This window comes from Chelonia mydas, chromosome 7 (assembly GCF_015237465.2).
Source record: "Chelonia mydas isolate rCheMyd1 chromosome 7, rCheMyd1.pri.v2, whole genome shotgun sequence".
In the NCBI taxonomy this organism is placed as follows: Eukaryota; Metazoa; Chordata; order Testudines; family Cheloniidae; genus Chelonia; species Chelonia mydas.
The window spans coordinates 20,037,635-20,058,725 of NC_057853.1; the positions used below are offsets into that span (position 1 = coordinate 20,037,635).

The following is a 21,091-nucleotide window of genomic DNA, read 5'->3' on the forward strand; positions in this document are numbered from 1 at the left end:
AATTGTTTGGATCTTTCATCTGACAAAGAAGCACGCATGACTACAGCAGAAGCCCCAAGCAAACCCAAAGGCCATAGCTAACCGACCACCAGTTTTAACATCTGTCTCAAACATGCCAGTAATGGATCGCTTCCTGCACCAGCCATTCAGGAGGTGTAACAGGAATGAAGGGAACTGCCCCAGTAGAATGAAGGAATCCTGTTTCTAGCACACATGATCTCTATTTGAGTGGAGGGGGTGGACAAGAGGGAATCTGCTCCAAATATTCTCCTGAAGCTTCAATGCTGCAGCCAACTCAACCTATCTTTCTGAAAACACAACTCTCTCATGCACCTTCCTTCCAGGTTTTGGTTTACGCTCCAATAGCCAAGCTCCTTAGCTGCTGTGAACCACCATTGAAATCAATAGCGCTGCCCCTATTTACACCAGCTGTGGATCTGGGCCTATGAGTTCTCAAATGTGTTCCCTGCTGTTTGGAAATTATACTAATAATGCTGATACTACTAACACACCACCTTAGTCAGATTCTCCTATACCACTAGGCTTCCTAAGTCGTGCCATAACAAATCTGGGTACTGCCAACAATCATGCACAACCACTAGACCAACTACACATGCTGTACACACCCACAGACCAGGGACTAAAACCTTGGTCCTTCTGCTCCAAAATCACAGGCTTCTAAAACTTACGCTAAAGGAGCTTCCCCCATAGCTAGCAGTAACAGAATGTGCCTTATCTTCTCTGTGGCTCGGCTAAAGGGCTCACTCACACACAGAGCATCGGCGCACTGCACTTTTATATTGTTTTTCACAGAAGTTCTCATCTGGTGTCACACAGGTTTCAAGTAACACTTAGTTATACATCATGAGAACTTTCGTAAAGTGAGTATGCCATCTCTGATTGGGCGACAGGGGCAGAAAGACTCTGAAATTTGCTACTGGTTTAAAAGTGATCTTGTAATTTTTACAGAGTGGGGAAATCTTGCAAGGTCAGATTTACATGCACATTAAAATCTGGAGGGGTTTTTTTTTTGTTTCAAAAGAAGGTGGATTGGAGTGTTGACATCTTCCAGGTTTGGTGAGAAGATTCAAATTAAACTTGTTTTTCAGTAGGGAACATTAAAGTCCGGTAAATCACAGGAGCAGAATTCTCTTGTTTAATCTGCATGGAGAATCGCTACTGATGCTCTTCCTAACTCCCACTTTTCCTTTCCAACAAGAAAGATGGAGAAAGGAGCAAGGGAAAGAAAATATGAGAGCAGGAGGATGACATTTTTAAATTAAAAGAAAAATTTAAGTAATTTAAATAGAAATAAATACAAATTAGCCAGCAATTGATTGATTAATTTTATTTCATTAATTTTTAAAAAGAAACATGTCTGTGGTTTTATGTGACAGAAAGCGCGCACACACAAAATTGGCTGAGTAGCTAAAATTTCTGGGGTTCTGCGTTTCCCTCAATCTCTGGATATCATGTCTTCTCTCAGTAAAAACTGAATTCCCAGCTAGAACTGCTATTAGATTGCATTTGTAGCCAGTCTGCGCAAATGATGAGACAGATGTAAAACTGCTATTGCTCTCTAAAACTCACTTAAAATGTGTGTGTATGTTAATTTCTGATGACAAGTACTCTATGCTCTGTGTGTATTTTTCTGTGAAAGCAAATGTTGAACTATAAAGAGAAAAGTCCATGTAAAATAACATAACATTTCTGGCATCCTTTCAGTTTAATGTAAATCATTGAAAACTGCATTTAATATGGAGCGCCGTTCCACTGAATAATTATCTTGTTAAAACGCACTGTGCTTGTGCTTGTTGTTAAAAGCTTATTAGAACAGTAATAACCATAGTCTAGTTGTTGGCCACTTGCTGATTAAATGAAATATTATGGCTGGAATTGTACCCAGTTGGCAGAAGGAACCATGGATGGTAGACAGATTGAAACAATACAAAATATGGAGGCCAAACCTTCTCCATCAGCTGACAGACACGATAGTCAGACCAATTAATCTGAATCAGTTTGCAAACGGCGTTAAAACAAAGGAAGTCTTGCGATGGCTTTATCACTGGTACATACTGTACATGCAATATATCTTTCATCCAGCCAGGCACGCAGACAAATCCAGCACAGATTAGCCAGGCCTCACTGTGCTTCCTTTGTTCCCACATTGCGTTTCTTAGGTTAAAAAAAAAATAAATGCAACAATGCTTTTCGCTTTTTTTTTAATGTAATGTAATTGGAAAAATAAAGGAGAAAAATGAACTTAAAAAAATCAGGCAGTTTGCCAATCTGGGGTGAGAGATGGCGGGGGAGACAGACCACATTCAACCCTTGTGTAACTCCACTGAAATCAAGGAGTCCACTTTGCCCAATGAAAGATAGGAGTAGCTCCCACTGCCTTCCGATCTTCACTACTCATATCCTACCAAGGGAGAATTCAGCTCAAGACCATTACAGAAAGGGTGAATTTGGCGGCGGCGGGGGGTGCGGGTAACTAAGCAACAGTGTGATGCTAGGGTTCTGCTGTCAGTGAACTAGATTGTGCCTAAATCACAAAAATAATCCACTGAAGTCAATGGAACTACAGGTGTGAGTAAGGCAAGTGGGAGGATACAGAATGGCGGAATCATCTGGTTGCCCAATACACAACTTCCTATGCCAAGCCGCAAAATCAAGTTGCAGACGCTCATGGCTCCCTCTCTCCTTTTCCTACCTGGAAGGATAGTCATGGATTTGCATACTGGCAAAATAAGGGTTAAAAAAAAAAAATTGGGGAGGGGGCGGGAGGGGGCTATATCTGGGGGAAAACCAACCCTATTTAAATTTCTCTTTGCTGGTGAATGGTTTCAAGATGCCCTCCCTAGAAAGTCAAGTCGCCTCTTTGACAGAGAACAGGTAGAGCACAGGCAGCAGTAGTACAAGTTTCCCCCCACAGTCAATGTTCCCTCTAATTTTTAACAGGCCGTGCGTGCAAAAAATTTCTTCTGTGGCACTGCCGAAGCAACAAAAAAAAAAAAAAAAAGAAAAAGAAAAAGCCAGCGTCCTGCCACCAAAGCCGGAGTGCGCGCGGTGTCCCGCCGTGTGCTCGGGGTTTAAGATCTGTGTGCGTGCACACATGTGCACAGCTTCGAGGGAACAGGGCCCACAACTCCTGCCAATATCATGGACTGAAGGAACCATCTCTTCGAACTGAGAGGGGTAAACCACGCTCCCAGGTTTATTCAAGTCTTGGCCTCTCGGCTTAGAATGGCAACGCGTATACCAACTGGTACCACTTTCGACGGCGGTTTGTTGTGATTTGGATACCTGTCCATTAGACATGAGCCTAAAACCACCACTTGTATATACTGTGTAATCCACTAAGAGCCATCAGATGGCTACAACTTGTGGCCACCGCCAACCTGGGTTGAACTCAAACAAACTAAAATACGCACTAAAATAAAGGATTAAAGTCCAGTGTCTAAAACTTTAAAAATATCAAATATCCAGGGACAAAGGTGCCCATTTAGCAATGGATTATGTCTTTTATTTTAGGTCAATTAGAGTAAATTTTGAATAAGATTTTTTTTTTTAAATCTGAATAGAAAAAAATGCCAAATATGCAAAATGTCTTAGATTGCATCTGAAATGAGTGCTTAGCTGGTTAGGGTGTATTCACCAGGATTATTCCCTTAGTTTGTTCCTGTATGCAAGTCAAGCAATCAGTGTCTGATCAAAATTATCTTTATGGGCCAGATCCTCAGCTGCTGTAAAATGGCATTTGCTCTATTGATTTCAATAGAGCTATGCTGATTTACACCAACTGAGAATCTAGTAGTGTTCCCAACATCTGTAATTTCCTGTAATCTGTAATGAATCTTTGTGATTCTTAAAGATCCAGCTCCAGGAGTTAATGTTAATAAAGAGAATTTCATCTTTTATTTAAAAAAAAAAAAAAAAAAGGAAGTAAGTTTCTAGTCTTCCTGGTTACAAAAAACAGCTGAAAAACGTGACTCTACAGTGAAAAATTGAACCCTAAAGGCTCAAAAAATCAGACGGAAAGAAAAAGCACCCAAAATGTATTATTAGTCTTTTAAATCTCCTGATTTTTAAGCCAATCTCATGATTTTGGGGGCCTGACTATGATTTTTGAACACCTGAGGTTGGCAATACTGATCTAGCTTGGTATAATTGTTCACCATCATTATGACAGCCTAAAAGTACCACTCATGCCCGCAAGTCCTATAAAGTCTGTCCAGGGGAAAGATGTAGTTTATCTTGTTCAGTGTATATTCACAAGCTGGATGTACCCTCTCTCTGACACATGTGTATAGCTGAATGGCAATGGGAATAATTACATGCAAAACAAGGGGAAAATATGTCCCTGTAAACAGATTCAAAATGGACATGGCACAAAGAGTATCAGCTTCACCTTGGAGCTAGATTAAAATGTAGAATTGCAAGAATTGGTGTCATGGTGGAAGGGATTTTCCAGAGAAGCCTATGGGGTTTAGGTGTCCAACTTCCTTTGCCTTTCAATGGGATTTGGGCATCCAGTTCCCTTATGTCCCATTGAAAGTGCCAGACTTTATTCCTACCGCATCTCTCACCGGTGGGCAATCATAGCTATAGTAACAAGAGGGTTGGTGTAGATTTCCAAAACAGATTGACATGTCTGGACTCGAGACAACAATGTGTGTGTGGTCCTTTTAACTAATCTGAGCTAAACTTTATTAACGCGCTTTGGAAAAATGTGTTCAATCTGCCACACTAATTAAGGTAAAGTAAGTCCTATGTTAATCAGCTACCCACTACCATTCTAAAAGAGAACCAGACTAACATGTGCGCATTTAATTATTTTTCTGATGCTTGTGGGAATTCTTTTTTTCTTTCTTTTTATTTTATTTTATTTTATTTTATATTATTTTGTTTGGCTGATTTAGTCTGCAGTACTTTGCTCACACACTAGGTGGCAGTGCCCACCACCACTGCCACCGATACCATCGTACCTGACTCTGCCACATCAGCAATGTTCACCCCTTGCTCTTGTGCCATGAAGCCCAGGACGGAAAAAATTGCGAAGCCAGACACAAAACTGGTACCACTGTTCAGGCATCCCAGCAGCAAACAGTCCCTAAGTCACACATATGTCATGGAGCAAGTTAATTCAAAAAAAAAATTGAACCCATTGTCCCTACTTATTTACATCATTTAGCTAAGACACTAAACCCCCTTGGTTAGAAACTTGCCTGTAGCAGTTGTATTTATACTTGTTGTAGCTTCCCAGGGATGTCATTGCTCCTAAGCAGATTGCATACGAGAAGAAGATTTGTGTCCCAGCATCTATCCAGACCTAAGAGAAAAGATGGAAGAAAACATCATTAATGTAGGCAATCCCTATAGCAACGTGCATCACAATCAGTCTGTCATTCAGGCTACGCAACAACAAAAATTGCTCCCCCGGAGACACGTACTGGGGCAAAGCAGGAGAAAAAAGAGAGCATCTCATTTTAAAATAACGACGTTGTAGGGAAAAATAAATCATTAGCATCATAGTCCACTCAAAAACTTCACAGCTCTGTCAACAGTTCAAAAATCCCTGCCTGAAAGGTGGTCTATAATTCTAGTTTGTCATTCAACCGATCCTTTCCTTACTGCAGAACAATCAATACTCTCCCAAGAGAAGGGACAACACAGAGGCCCCTGTAAAGTCCCATATACACTTGTATCTGCTGCGGTTCAGTGAAAACCAGCCCACAGAGTCACTGGACTGCAGACACAAACACCATGACTGCCACTTTTCCAAATGGCTCCATGCTGCTGCCCCAACCATACCTTTCAACCATAGGGGGCACAATGCCAAAAACTGCCGGTGCGGAGGGGACACAATGCATTTCTTTAACATAAATAACACCGTTACTAACCTCAGTTCATGGCTCATCATCCTGATGGTATTAGTACAATAACATACAACATACAGTATCATTACAGTGAGAAACTCCAGCTTAATACATTCGTGGTAACTCCTCCATCTATGCCTAACCATTCACAGCCATGTACTTCTCTCTACTAACACCAGACAAAGGTATTGGGGATCATCCAGGGGGTCTGAACGGGGGGAAAGCAGCAGCTTTGCAGCACAACTCTCCTACCATTGTCAGCATCATCCACCTGAAACACAGGGATCTCCTGGTGAAAGACGATGAGCCTTTTCAATGGGGAGTCCATGATAACTTAACCCTGGAGGGAGCTATGCCATCCTGGAAGAGGGGCCTGGGAGTTAAACAGAATCTAAATCCTTCCTGTGTTATCCATCATCACATCTTAGCGCATGAAGCTTGCGGCTAATAACTCATAACAATTACATGCTACCAGGGACGGAGGTAAATGCATGTCTGAATGGCTGGTGTAATGAAGGCAAAATCACAGAGGCTGTCACAAAAGTTTCTTTCAAGGATACTTTACCTGCTTCCTTACAGGGCCCAAATCCTCTTGGGCTTTTGATTTTTTACCAGATAATCATTAGACAAGAAACAACAAAGAAAGACATTTTCACCCTATCATGCCTATGGCCATCACTTTTTTAAAAAATCACGGTTATCATTTGCATTTGTTTTTTGCTATTGGTTAGACAGTTTTGCATTTCCCATGTGATCACCATTGGGCAAAGAGCTAGTGGTCAAACTTTCACACATTGCTACACCAGTACCATGGAAATGAATAGTCTTTTTCTTTTCTAGCTGTAGCTTGTAGAGGAAAAAAAGATGCAACTCCTCCTACCCAGTGCTAAGTCGCCATCTCCCAGGCATTCTCCCATGTGTTTACATGAGAAAACAGATTTCTTGCATGTTTGCAATGGTTTTCATTTTTCCACTACTCTGTTCACTTCTTTCCCCAATGTCCTGCTCCTGAGAGGTGGTGGCAGAGTGAAACAGATACTCACAATTGCTCCTTGGTGTGCCATCTGCCACGCTCATATTTCTCTCCTTTCTTTCGATTCCCTTCGAAACTAAAGACTATCCTCCTAAAAAAAACGTATCTCCCTTACCTTGTCCAGAGCCTAATACCAACAAGAAAGCTGAGATTCTATAACTGGACAGAGTCTACAGCCTCAGAGTCCTTTGACACAAAAATACACACACGGAAAGATGCATTAACACATTTAACAATGACCTTTTCAACCAGATACAATGGAAAAATACAACCGAGTTTTAATGTCCATGCTACATTTGGATTGATAAAGATCATGGGAAAAAATCTACCTTTGCACCGCCACCCACCTCTAAATGTCCCTCTTGTTTCAGAGCATGGGAAGTCTCCCTGCTCCTACTTACTGGTCCCATACCTGTGGATCTGCTAACCGTGATACATCAGGGTAAAGGTAAAATTTGATGCCCTCTGCAGCTCCAGGCAGGGTGACACCACGGATTAACAGCACAATAAGCATGACGAATGGGAATGTAGCGGTGATGTACACAACCTGCCAAAACAAAGTGACAATATGTAGAGTCCTTGACAATTAATTTAGAAACAAAATATATAACTGGTGTCCTTTCGACCCAGAACCAAAACTGATGGAGATCCAGGGATCTGAATTCAAATCCCCCTGACATTTCATGAGGCTCAGATTTGTTGGTTGATCTGGGTGTTTAAGCACATTTTTAGTTAATCCTCTTTTCCACTCTCAACTGTCCTCTTGGCTTGTAGTGTTCAACTGGTGCCTTAAGTTCCTCCAATCTTCGATCTATGCAAAGATAACAGTCTGGCCTGATCTGTCTCCAGGAAGTGGCTATCTGCATCTCCAGGGAAAGAGGGTGCTGGAACAGGGTGGTCTGCCCCTTTAAGGACCACAGGGCCTGAAGCTGGCCACTCTGTTTGGAGACAGTGCTTGTCTTTAGAGGAGCTGTTCCTGCCTGGGAGAGGGGGCTGTCCAGCCCAGCTGGGAAGGGGTCAAGTGATTCCTGTAAAAGGGCTGGAAAAGTACTGTTGAGGGGAGGAGCTGCAGGAAGCAGGGTGGATCCTGAGGTGGGCCCTGGAGCAAGACCTGGAGATGCAAGGGGAAAGGCCCCTGAACCCTGGAAGCAGGCTGCGGTCAGGGGAATAGCTTTGTTTTGGTGTTAATGAGTTATTTGTCTGAAGAATAAGCTGTGCCCTGAAGGAAGGGCCTGAACACATTTGGGTGAGCATTCGTCCTTCCTCGGCCAGCAGCCTACAACCGCAAAGGCCTTTTCTGCTGACTGTTCACACTAGTCATAATTTCCTCTTTGCCCCCCTGCCAGCTTCTCTTACCACAGGCTCACCTTTGGCAGTGAAGAGTAACAGCCACCACTGCAAAGGGTCAGTAACGGGTTACGTCAAGCTTCTTTTGAACCTTCCAGTGGAGGCTCTCCAAGTGCTTTACAAAAATAAGTGAATTTAGCCCTCTCGTAAGGTAGGTAAGAATTATTTTGCAGATAGGGATGCCGTGGCCTAGAGAGACTAAGAGACTTACCCAAGGTCCCTCAGTCAGCAGCAGAACCAGGAAATGAACTTCCCAGACACCTGCTGCAACCACTCCCCTAACCCATTGCCTCTGACATGTTCTGGAGAGCAACTTAAGCATCTTCCACCTATTCATCTAACTACTGGGAGCCTGAATGTATGAAAGGTGTCACAGGCACAGGAACTAGGGATGCTGCAGCAACCCCAGGTTTTATGCAGGGTCCCGGCTGCCGGCCCCGCATCTGGGGTTCTGGCTGCCGCCCCCCAGCTCTGGGGTCCCAGCTGCCGGCCCCACGCCCAGAGTTGAATCTCCTATACTGCTAAGCACTGTGCTACTTACTGCTCCTCTATTAGGCCAATATACACGTCTCTCTCATGACACAGGTGTTGCCATGTATCTTGCTAACAGAGAGGCAGCTTAGATATACATGCAGGGACCAGTGAAGTCCATGAGCACTGAAGGCTTTGCAGGCTTGTTCTTTTGTCTGAGAATACTGCTGTCCTCTGTGTGGATTTTAAAGGCACTTCTCAGAAATAAAAAGGAATCCCGCTGAAAGGCTTTGGCAATGCATTGGGTCAGTGAAAGAGCTGTTCACCTGTGGAGACTTGAGTTTCATCCCTGACCCAGGCCACAGTGCAAATGAGTTTGGCAGGCTCACCCTAGGAGAAACAAACCAGTCCTCATTTTGGTATGAATGGCAGTGTCTGCTCAAGAGAGATGCTGGACTAGAACAGAAGGGGTTGCTGCAGGCTGGGATTGAGGTATATTATCCCATGTGAAGGCTCAGGACTGGGGTGCGCTGGTTAGCATTTAGAATCTTTGTATGGCTCAAGCCGATACTATACTCCTCATTGGAAGCATTAAATCCACTTTACAATTTTTCAAAGGTGATTTTCTTTTAAAAACAAAATAAGAAACTCCCCTTCTCCAAGAGATGCCTACACCCTCCTTACCCACAGACTGGCTTTCCCATTTGCAGCTATAAACATCTCCAGCTCAGAGCAATAACCAGCAGAATCTTGGCAAGACAGAGTACGATACAATAGTTCAGAACTAAAGACTGATTCACCCAAACCTTGTGGGCACTATCTTCAGAACGTAAAGCTGAGGGCTTGCCCAGAGGGGGGAAGCTGACTGGCATAGCTCTTCCATAATAACCCACATTCTACCCTGTTCTAAAATAAAATGGACTTTATTCCATAATTACTCTGCTTTGTGAATAGAGTAATTATTCCAGAATAAAATCACTTGTATGCTAACATAGCGTTTCCACACAGGTTGCTATTCAGGAATAGCTATTACAGAATAGTTATTTTAGAATAGCTATGATGATCAATTTCCCTGGACAGACAAGCACTAACACTCTATTGCCAGGCAATCTCTGCCTTCCAAAAAGGATTGGTTTCTTCCTTTTTTCAAATGGAGTCAAATGTTTCTGCCAGGTAATTACAGCGCTGCTGCCTTATTTAAAATATGTTTTTGTTTTTCAAAATTTAACTTAATCGGGGAAAAGCTCCTGAGATGCATCCACTTGTCTTTTAAGTGTGTCCTAGGAGAGTAACCAGGAGAAATCAAAGCCAGCATTGATATAACTCAGGTAACCAGACTGATAAAATTCAAAGAAAACCTTTTCATGCATATGGGTTTTCTTCCTTTTCCTCTTGGAACTCAGTAATATTTTTCATTGATAAATAATATGGCTTATAACATTAGCCTAGTTTCAGAGTAGCAGCCATGTTAGTCTGTATTCGCAAAAAGAAAAGGAGTACTTGTGGCACCTTAGAGACTAACTTCAGCTGTAGCTCACAAAAGCTTATGGTCAAATAAATTTGTTAGTCTCTAAGGTGCCACAAGCACTCCTTTTCTTTTTGCAACATTAGCCTAGTTTCATCTAAAAACTTCCGAAAAGTTATTTCCTTTTTGTCCTGTATGATCCCTTTTTATATCATCTTGACCCATAAAAATCCCTGCTCTCTAATAACAAGGCTGTGTCTGCATTCACAGGAACTCAGTATTACACAATGGACTTTCCCACTGCAGGGCAGGAAAACCCCTGCATGACTGAAGGAGTTTTTAGGCTCCAGCACTCTATACAAAAAAGTCCCCAAAACACTGGGCTATTATTTTTCATGACTGTTTCTTTTGTTCAATATATTCCAACAAGATTTTTTTAAATGATTATTTCCCCTTCAGGAAGTTGTTAGTATATTGGAAAGCAGTTAAGTGTGTAAGAAATGATCTATAAAATTAAACTATGGGCTAATCATTCATCCAATAACTCCAGGCCTACGTTAAGAGTTCTGCAGTTTGCTTTGGCCTGATTCAAAGCCAATGAAGTCAAAGGGAATCTTTCCACTGACTTCAATGGACTTTTGACCGGGCCCTGTGTCCTCAAAATACAATGGAGGAACAGACAGTAAATTCTGATTAAGTTCTGAGATACACCTAATTTCCAGAAAAACCTGTTGGTTATTTGATATTTTTTAACCGTTCCTTTTTGCTTTTTTACCTTCAAAAGGTTCAGCATTAATTCCCTGGTGCAGAAATACAAGGGCAGCAGGAACATTTCTGAGTCCAGTCTTGCATTCTTTGTGCACTGCATACTCCATCTCAAGTCTATGGGAGTTTGAGATGCACAAGAAAACCCGCAAATAGATATTCAGCTGTTGAGATTTGCATTGAAAAACCTGTGAAAGTTCCCAGCAAACCTCTGAATTTTTCAAGTCACTGCAGCCCTTTGACCTTCTCAGACTAGCATACACCCTCACTGATTTTGATTATGCTGGTATATTATAACAGGTGTTTGGTTTTTGTACACAATAAGCATCTTGGAAAATCTTTTGGTGCTGTCTAAACTGTGAATCAAACAGACATCATGATCGCAAAAGGTACTCAGGAAGTGTTTGTTTCCATTCTGCTATTGCTGAGGAGATTACTATGCTCTCTTTCATTATGACCCTTGATAAGCCAACTCAACAGGTCATGCCAATCAGTGACAATAGGGAATAAAACCATCTTCAGTCAGTACAGATTTAGAGGTGCAGAAGCTGCTCTTTGGGCCTAAAACTGGCAGGAGACCAGAAGAATAAGGCACCATGTTTTTAATGAGGCCCTATGATAAAGTCAAAGGGAGAGAGAAATGATGGTACAGAACCACTACCATATATTTAAAGAGGCAATAAATACCAGGCATCGCCTCGTTAATCGACAGTGTGGAAACCTCTGTACTTTGTTCCTGGTATGCTACTGGAACGGAATGAGGTTCAGATGCTGTCTAATTAATGCCATATGGAATGGCATGGTTTTGGAGAGTGCAGTGGCAAGGGCATGGGGGAGGGGAAGAACCACAGATGGGTCCCATTCAACAAAAACCTTGGAGCACCCAATGGTCTGGAGTCTGTGAATGTTTAACTACTGCGGCCTTCAGCAGGCATCTAAAATATAGACTCTAGATATCAATGTTGTTGAACTCAGCCCTGAACTCAGTACGCCTAATAGAAAACTTCAGAGAGGAAGGTAGGCCCTGCAGTGAGAGGCACACTAGAAATGACTAAATAAACAGGGAATAGAGCCGAGTGTCAGAGTAGCCCTTGGACAATGACTCTGGCGAAGAAGATGGTGCTGCTGTTTTAGGACGAGCATTTTCATTAAATAAATGAGTGCTTAAAGTTAGTCTCCTAAATCTGTCTTGGGGCACCTAAATAAGTGGGCAGATTTTCCAAAACTGCTAAGCATCCAGCAGTTCCCAGTGACTCCAGTTTATCCCCACTGTGGATCCACTGATTCCAGTGGCACTGCACCAGAGCTGAAGGTGGCTCTGTGGGTGACATGTAATAGAAGCACACAGTGGTATAACTATTATTATTATGTGGGAAGAGGCAAGTAGTGTACCTCTCAGGAAAGCCTGAGGCACCCTCACCAGTTCAGGTAGCACTGGCTAGATTCCATTGTCTTAAATGGGGGTGTTTAAAAGGCTTCCTGAGTCGTCTTTATATGATTCTTGATGCCATTCCATTAACATCTGCTTGGTTCAGAGGCATTCTGTACTATGGCACTGGCCACTGCCTTCCAACACCAGTCAAGTCCATCTCTTAGTGTGAAAATACATTTTTCACATGGAAGCTGTTATTATTTATTGATAAAAGATACAGCCTATTATTCACTGTACTGCTGACTTTTCTAAGGTAGTGATCGTAAAGGGGTAGACAGAGCACTTACTTTCCCAGTAGACTTGACGCCTTTCCAAATGCAGAAGAAACATATCACCCAGACAAAGAGAAGACACAGTGCTAGATCCCACTTGACAACACCGATATTATCAATCCCTGTAGACAAGCTCAGTACGTTGTGCCTTAATGCGTGAAAGGAAAAGAAGAAAGACAAAGATGCAACAAAGCAGTTAGTCAGGAGTTTTCTTACAAGCTCTGCAATTATACACACATTACTTATGGCAATGACTGGACTGGCTGCACTTTAATATTGCAATCTTATGAACATGTACTTGCCTAACTCAGCATTACTCATATGGGTAAAGGTTTGCAGGATTAATCCCCAGGTATGTCTGCTGCCTGTAGGATTCGTCTGACCAACATACGATACAGCATCTTGACCAAGGCTCCTTTTGAAAGCTAATGATCATATATGTATGTTGTAAGTGTTGAAGTTATTTGCTATAATTGTTCTTCATGGAGATGGAAGCCAGACCTCTACTGGCATCTCTATCATAGAATCATAGAATATCAGGGTTGGAAGGGACCTCAGGAGGTCATCTAGTCCAACACCCTGCTCAAAGCAGGACCGATCCTCAATTAAATCATCCCAGCCAGGGCTTTGTCAAGCCTGACCTTAAAAACTTCTAAGGAAGGAGATTCCACCACCTCCCTAGGTAACGCATTCCAGTGTTTCACCACCCTCCTAGTGAAAAAGTTTTTCCTAATATCCAACCTAAATCTCCCCCACTGCAACTTGAGACCATTACTCCTTGTTCTGTCATCTGCTACCACTGAGAACAGTCTAGAGCCATCCTCTTTGGAACCCCCTTTCAGGTAATTGAAAGCAGCTATCAAATCCCCCCTCATTCTTCTCTTCCGTAGACTAAACATCCCCAGTTCCCTCAGCCTCTCCTCATAACTCATGTGTTTCAGTCCCCTAATCATTTTTGTTGCCCTCCGCCGGACTCTTTCCAATTTTTCCACATCCTTCTTGTAGCGTGGGGCCCAAAACTGGACACAGCACTCCAGATGAGGCCTCACCAGTGTCGAATAGAGGGGAACGATCACGTCCCTCGATCTGCTGGCAATGCCCCTACTTATACATCCCAAAATGTCATTGGCCTTCTTGGCAATAAGGGCACACTGTTGACTCATATCCAGCTTCTCGTCCACTGTAACCCCTAGGTCCTTTTCTGCAGAACTGCTGCCTACCCATTCGGTCCCTAGTCTGTAGCGGTGCATGGGATTCTTCCGTCCTAAGTGCAGGACCCTGCACTTATCCTTATTGAACCTCATCCGGTTTCTTTTGGCCCAATCCTCCAATTTGTCTAGGTCGCTCTGTATCCTATCCCTACCCTCCAGCGTATCTACCTCTCCTCCCAGTTTAGTGTCATCTGCAAACTTGCTGAGGGTGCAATCCACACCATCCTCCAGATCATTTATGAAGATATTGAACAAAACCAGCCCCAGGACCGACCCTTGGGGCACACCACTTGATACCAGCTGCCAACTAGACATGGAGCCATTGATCACTACCCGTTGAGCCCAAAAATCTAGCCAGCTTTCTATCCACCTTACAGTCCATTCATCCAACCCATACTTCTTTAACTTGCTGGCAAGAATACTGTGGGAGACCGTGTCAAAACAGCCTTGAAGCCATAGTGTACTTGTATGTCAATATCACCCATAATGTCTGACACAGACTTATTCAAAAAGGCCACAGTACATCAGTTTTTAATTTTCAGTCTGTTACCGTGACTATCGTTATGGGGATCAGAGACAACAGTGTGTCAAATTAACACATTAAGGAGTTTGGTTTGCAGCACAGAGCCTGGATTTGTTACAATTTCTGTTACCCTTTCCATTTATCTTGGCTCAGATGCATACAAACATTACTGATGAAGGCCAAGGGTAGTCAAAGTCATCACAAGTAGGTCCTTGTTTAGTTGACCAAGGATATTTGGTAAACTTTATTTAGTTATTCAACTTAGAAAATAAACACAGATTTCTTCTGGGGAGGCAAAAACATGAGCATCAGAACAGCTAGGTTCATACGAACAAGTTTTTATTAACTTCTTTCTTTTGTCAATTTCCATGGGTAAGAACAAATATTGAAACAAAACTACTTCCTTTACTTTCTCTGGCAATGTACACGCTCCAAATGGCATGTTCGTCACTTTTTCTAACATGAACAGGCTGTGTCACACCTTTACTCGCTGCCTGCAATAAAGGACCAAATCCTGAAGTCCTGATTCGGTTTTTTACTAATTCCTTACTTGGGCAAAACTCTGCTGGAATGAGTGGGCCAAATCCTGAACTCCTCATCATGCAAGACTTTCGCTGTCATCAATGAAAGTTTTGGCTGCATTGCCCACAGACTACTTTGTTCAATGAAAGAGTGCCACTGAGTTTTGTTTTTTGCCCAACGATGAAAGTCAGCAGCCCAAATCAGGAGTGCGAAGGGCACACCAGGTCAGGGTGTCTGCACACACAGATGAGGTACACAAGTTTAGTGTAAACAGATTATCATCAGGATAAAAACATTTACCAAACCCTGCGAGGTCATAGCAATCTGATGCACTAAGCTCCCCCCTCTACCCGCCCCCCTAGTGTGTATCAAGGTTTTTTGTTCCCAATGGAAAAAACAATAAAAATTAATAAAACCAGTGACCTAAAAGTGCTATAAATTTTTGATAATAAAGAGAAACTGACCAGTTTAGAAGGCCCAAAATGGTTCCCTTTTTTAATATTAGCTTGCAAAATTGTTACGATAATTTGAGTATGTGTGTGTGTGTTCTCAGAACTAAATGCTTTACATTTTTTAAATATTGTTTGAGTGTATTCAGTACTGTGGAAAAAGACTAATGGGACTCAATAGAACAGATGCTCTCCAAACAGTGTAGCTACTCAGTAATGAGGAGCAACCCTATGATAACAAACAATTGTATAATTCTGCAGTCCTTGCTCATATGAGTGAGTCCTTACTCACTGGAGTCAGCAGCAGCAGGATCAGGCCCGATGTGTGTATGTGGGAGAAGAAAATGAAGAATTTTCAAGGAGACCAAAGTTCAATTTCAAGCTCTCATGGGTTTTTTTAAATAAAGTCCAACTTTCTAAGCTGAAAGGCAGTTTGGAATAAAATGCTAATAAGCAGCCAACATGGCTTGGTGCAAGAAAACAATGAGTAGCCTTTTTCCTTTCGGAAACTGGAGAGCTGTGAATGTATGTGGCATGTTTCATGAACCACTCTTTGTTTTTCTTCTATAGATTCAAAAGCAGGTGGCCATCTTACCTAGAATGTGACCCAGGATTCTGGGCCCACATTCTATGGAGGAGACCAGAATCTGCTATTAGGAGCCAGGTAGGTTTCTCTTTTATATAGGACTAGTAAAGTGCACTGTTTGATGTGCTCCCTGGCTGTCTTGAGCCATCCTCCCCTGCAAAGGTAGAATACCTCAAGGAGCCAGTTCAGCACACACCACTACAATGTCTACATTAGGCTATGTCAGGCAACCAAAATCCACACCTTTCTGTAGCAGAAGCACATCAGTCTGCATCTGTAACACCTTAATAATTTCATTCCTAGGCGGAGTAAGGGCTGTATTGCATAACAGCTTTGGTTATATGGACAAACCTCCATTACTCCCTCCGTTACCAAGCCTGCAGGATGTATTCTGTCGTTTATATATATATGTAGATGTATTCTGTCATTTATATATATATATGTATGTATTCAGTGGGACAAATATCAAACATGGATTCTTGGGCTTTTTTTCATAGAGCCAGCATGGACTAATAACACGGAGAATGTAATAACAGGAGTTGTAACTGGTTCTAGAATGTATGCAAAAATAGAATGAGCAGAATTAGGCAATCCTTGAAGGGTGTCCCATGTCAATTAATCACATAAATGCAGTCAGGACCTTTCATACCAAGAGAGAGGAAGTGCTTTTTAACATAGAACGAGCAATAACAACTAGTACTATAATCAGGTGTACAAGGAACTCACTAAAGGGAATGCTATGAAAGAAGCAATTTCGTAAATCTTTTTTTGCCTCCAAGGGCACATAAGACTAAGTCGGATTTTGTTTAGTTTTGTTTTGCTTTCCTCAGGGTTACATGCCAGGAACATGTGACAGGCTTTCTTGGATTTGGATGAACAAGGTCTGCTGATTACCAGCCATTTATAAACATTTGGTCAGCATCAGACAATCAGAGCTCTTGTTTAATGGGAGCTGTCCCATAATTCTCACCCCTTGCGCATTACTGCATTTGTAAGACTTTAAAATTCAGAACTTTAAAAGAAAATCTGAAGAAATAAGACCTAAAGCACATGATAGCAAGATGTAAGTCTCCTGAGATAAAGCCAGATTTGCTTAACCCCTTTTACTGCTGCTCAAGTAAGCATGTGATTTGCACAGAATGTTAATTCAGATGAACTGAAATGTCAGGCTCCACTGTATGTCCAGCAGGACGGGGAAGGGGCACATGTCATTCAGCATGAAGAGGCTAATGTATCAGTGGGGCCAATTATACCAGTGTGGTGTCAGCTTTACCCCGCACTACTGATGAAGATAACCACATCCGTTTCCCAGATTGGAAAGGGCAGTTAGTTTCAGAAACAAAAAATTAAATAGGCATTAACTATACCACAAAACAGTGTGGATTCCTTCAATCACAGAATAATAGCCTCTTCTCTAAGCATTGTGGGCTTTTTGTATGACTGTTAAAGCTTGTGCACTGAGTGGCAAATATAAATGTCCTGTGGGCAACAAGTTTCCTAGCTGACTGGCTCCTAAGGAAAAGGGCTTTATTTTCAGAATCATGTATTGCATGTACAACTTGCATTTGCACACACTTTGGGGCCATATGGATGCTAGACTCTGCATATGCTAAATACATCACTTGCATGTGTTAAGGCTCAAAAAGTGTGGTTTTGGGGGGCATTCACGTGCACAAGGAGAAGCATTGTTGAAGTCCCGCTAAAACTCAGGTCCAAAGAGTCCACCAAGACCAGTAAGATTGACAGCACAAATTATTGTTAACTGCCCACAGGCTATGTTATTGTGTTTCTAGAGAGAAGTCTGTGTCTACCCTCCTTCATTCAGACATGACTAGGTCATTCTGAGAGTTGTGGGTCTGCAGGGTCTCAGTGATGGGATATTTAAGATCAAGGCAATAACACAAGCTTTTAAAAATAAAAATGATAAGGGCCGATGATCTTATTCCCAAGGATGAGTGAAGTTTTGCAGGTAGGCTAACAAGATGGTATTCCTCTGCCTTCCAGGGTAAAACTCTTCCTGGGCATTGGGATTTTTACCTGAGAAATCTAACTGGTTTGTAGCATTGCCTTTTATCAAAGGCTTTAGGGAGCTGGGGGCGAATGGAGATTAAAAAGAATGTATTGTGTAAAGTCTGGCCTGGCCTTAGATGTGGTATATTGAAAGTTGCGCATTAATACTTTCACTCTTTAATATGCATTCTTGTATGGAAAGGGAACAACGCCTTTTTCTTTTTTTTTTTACTGCTCCTGTCAGTGTTGTCAGTTCTGAACACGGCTTGTTTCACGATGGTACGGTGTAACGCCCAAGGGAATAGTGGCTGACCAGGGCAGTGCACGCATCCTGGAGCCAAACACCTCCCTGACACGACTCCATTGAAGCCAGAGATGTATTTGGCCTACGATGTTTAACATGGCTGCTTGAGCACAGAAGTTAATGAGGCTGCCAGGTGCAGAAAGAATTGCCTAGAGGGGTATGTCTGCACTTGGAGCTGGGAGTGTGGTTCCCAGCTCAAGGAAATATACTCACTACTAGCTCTCATCCAGCTAGAGAACTAAAAATAGAATGACTCTCCAGCAGAATGGATGGCAGGACGGGTTAGCCACACTGAATACGTACCCATCCAAGGCCATAGGCATGTACTCGGGGCAGCTAGCCCATCCTCCAGTCTGTGCTGTCATAGTGCAATCAGACCTAGTACAAATAGGTCTCCTTGAGCTGAGAAACACACCTCCAGCTCCAAGTACAGATATATCCTATGGGTTCTAATCATTGACTTTTCATAAGTCATCCTTGTTCTGCATGTGCAGAAAAGTATAACTAGGTTCAAAAAAGAATTAGATAGGCTCAAGGAGGATAGGTCCATCAAAGGCTACTAGCCAAGATGGTCAGGGCTGCAACCCCATGCTCTGGGTGTCCCTAAACTTCTGACTGTCAATACCTGGAACTGGACAACAGGAGACGGATCACCCGATGATTGTCCTGTTCCGTTCATTCCCTCTGAAGCATCTGGCACTGGCCTCTGTCAGACGACAGGATACTGAACTGGATAGCCATTGGGCTGACTCAATACGGCTATTCTTATTGTTCTTATGTAAAAGTGAGACAGCATAAGCTTAATAGAGCTGAGGAAGATTAGTCTGATTTGTTATCCACATTAGAAAATTGCTTTTTGACCTGTTCCACTTGGTCTTTGACTTCTTGATGTGGAATGTCCGTCTAGCAAACAGAGGGACCAGTCAACCACCCAGGAAATCAGATCTGGGAAAGTAACTGTCACTTAGCACAGAAGCTTAGTGCTGATGACACTAAAAAACTGGTAATACAGGATGCACTCTGTCAGTTACACCAATCATCTGATGGTCCAAAACCTACTCTACATTACGGGCTCATCTTCAGCTCTTGGGTTACAAGTTTCAGCACAGTTCCTAGGATCTTTTTTCCAAACTTAACACCTGCCAAATATTTGCAGTGTGGATGTCATTTCTGGTGCAGCAACTGGCTTACGTTTATTTATAAAATACAGAAGTGTGTTCAAGTTGATTCAAGGAGTCAAACTGGAATTTAAGTGGCCTGAAGAAGCCAACGTGGGATAGAAGCAAATGCTACACTTAATAATAAACCACCAGGGCAAGCCAAGCAAGTAAATAATCTCTGAAACTGCTCATGGGGGTCTTACATCACGCAGATCTTCTTTGTATTCCCTTTTATTCTGCACATTTTTGATGCCTGTGCAAATACACTGTTTGCAGAGGTGCCTCTCCATTCAGAAATCAGATTGTGCAAAACAGAATTTATAATGTGAAACGCAGGAGAAACTGTGACAAAAACCTTAAGCCTGATAAACTCCAGGCATTTGGCAAAAGCAAGATCTTCTCCAAGATAACACAGTCGGCTGGTGTGTTATGACCACAGAAATGTACAATACCGGGCAGTGTTTAAAATCTCTGCCAGTTTTCTTTGCCAGGTTAATGGCTGGCATCTTTGCCAGGTTAGTAAGTGATTTGTTATACATTTAGAAAGTGAATTTACAAGGAAGGGAGGGGGAAAAGGCAACAACAGCTGTGCTCACAAAACCATAATTAATGGTCTGTCATTGTTTCCATTGTAAACCCCTATTCTCAAGGTACTTGTAAATGAAATGTTCCAAACTCATATTTGATGTAGAGAATCGCACCCCAGAGATGAATGGGTATTTTTCACAATAGAAGACAAAACCAAAATCCTTTCAAACCAAGACAGGATTTTGGGGACTTGCTGTACTCTATTGGGTGAACCTATGCATTTAGATACACTACATCTGAATATCTTTTGGCCCAGATACTCAATGGTATTTAGGAATCTAACTCTTAAATTAGGTGCCTAAATACCTTTGCAGATCTGGGCCTTTGTGCCTCCTCTCCCATTCCTACAACCTTCAATGAAAAAGAAGAAGTTTAATGTAATATTTAGACGTTCACTTATCTCCAGAAGCAAAGAAAATCACAATTAAATGTACGATTAAAAACCCATGCTGTTCATTATCCATTTACTCTGATTGTTGTCCTCTGTTTTCACAAGGATCTGAGAAGACTGAGCTATCTCCTATGCCATAGGTCAAATTCAATGGGTTTAGTGAAATCCATGGCGTTGCAGCCCTTACAATAGGGTCTGAATTTACACTCATGTGTGCAGCAATACCCAAGTACCACAAGAATTAAGACAATACTGTTAGCACAACTTGCTTTCATTTGCTTTTGTGGGTTCAAGTCAGATCCTTAAGGTTACTTTAAAAGTCATTTTCTGAGGCTGAATTTTTGTTTTGAGGTTGGGTTTTTGCACCTCAGGCTAAGATCTCAGAAGCTAGAACAGTTGGGTCTTGTTAGTACTGGGATGGGACAACACTAAGGACTGGCCAGGATCAGTGCTGCACGTAGCGTTGGGCATTAAGAAGTTAGGGTGACCAGATAACAAGTGTTGAAAATGGGGACAGAGGTTGGGGGGGTAATAGGTGCCTATATAAAGAAAAGCCCCTAATACTGGGACTGTCCCTACAAAATCAGGACATCTGGTCACCCTATAAGAAGGTGACGCTGTGGCCTTATCTATGCTTGGGTATAGCCCTGATTCAGCACCCTGGCTTCCTGTTGTTTACATTT

The 21,091-nt window shown here is 42.3% G+C and overlaps 1 protein-coding gene across 6 annotated transcripts in view; it reads right to left on the reverse strand.

Annotated features, from left to right (window-relative positions):
- Positions 1 to 21,091, reverse strand: part of SLC6A6 (solute carrier family 6 member 6) — a 74,420-nt gene that overhangs the window by 19,158 nt on the left and 34,171 nt on the right. For all 6 annotated transcript variants that reach the window (XM_007059953.4, XM_027822424.3, XM_037904523.2 and 3 more), the window contains 4 exons: positions 12,680 to 12,812; positions 7,325 to 7,459; positions 5,229 to 5,332; positions 4,989 to 5,113 (listed from right to left, as the gene is read on the reverse strand). In XM_007059953.4, the coding sequence (XP_007060015.2) occupies positions 4,989 to 5,113; positions 5,229 to 5,332; positions 7,325 to 7,459; positions 12,680 to 12,812 (497 nt within the window). The remainder of the gene's footprint in view (positions 1 to 4,988; positions 5,114 to 5,228; positions 5,333 to 7,324; positions 7,460 to 12,679; positions 12,813 to 21,091) is intronic.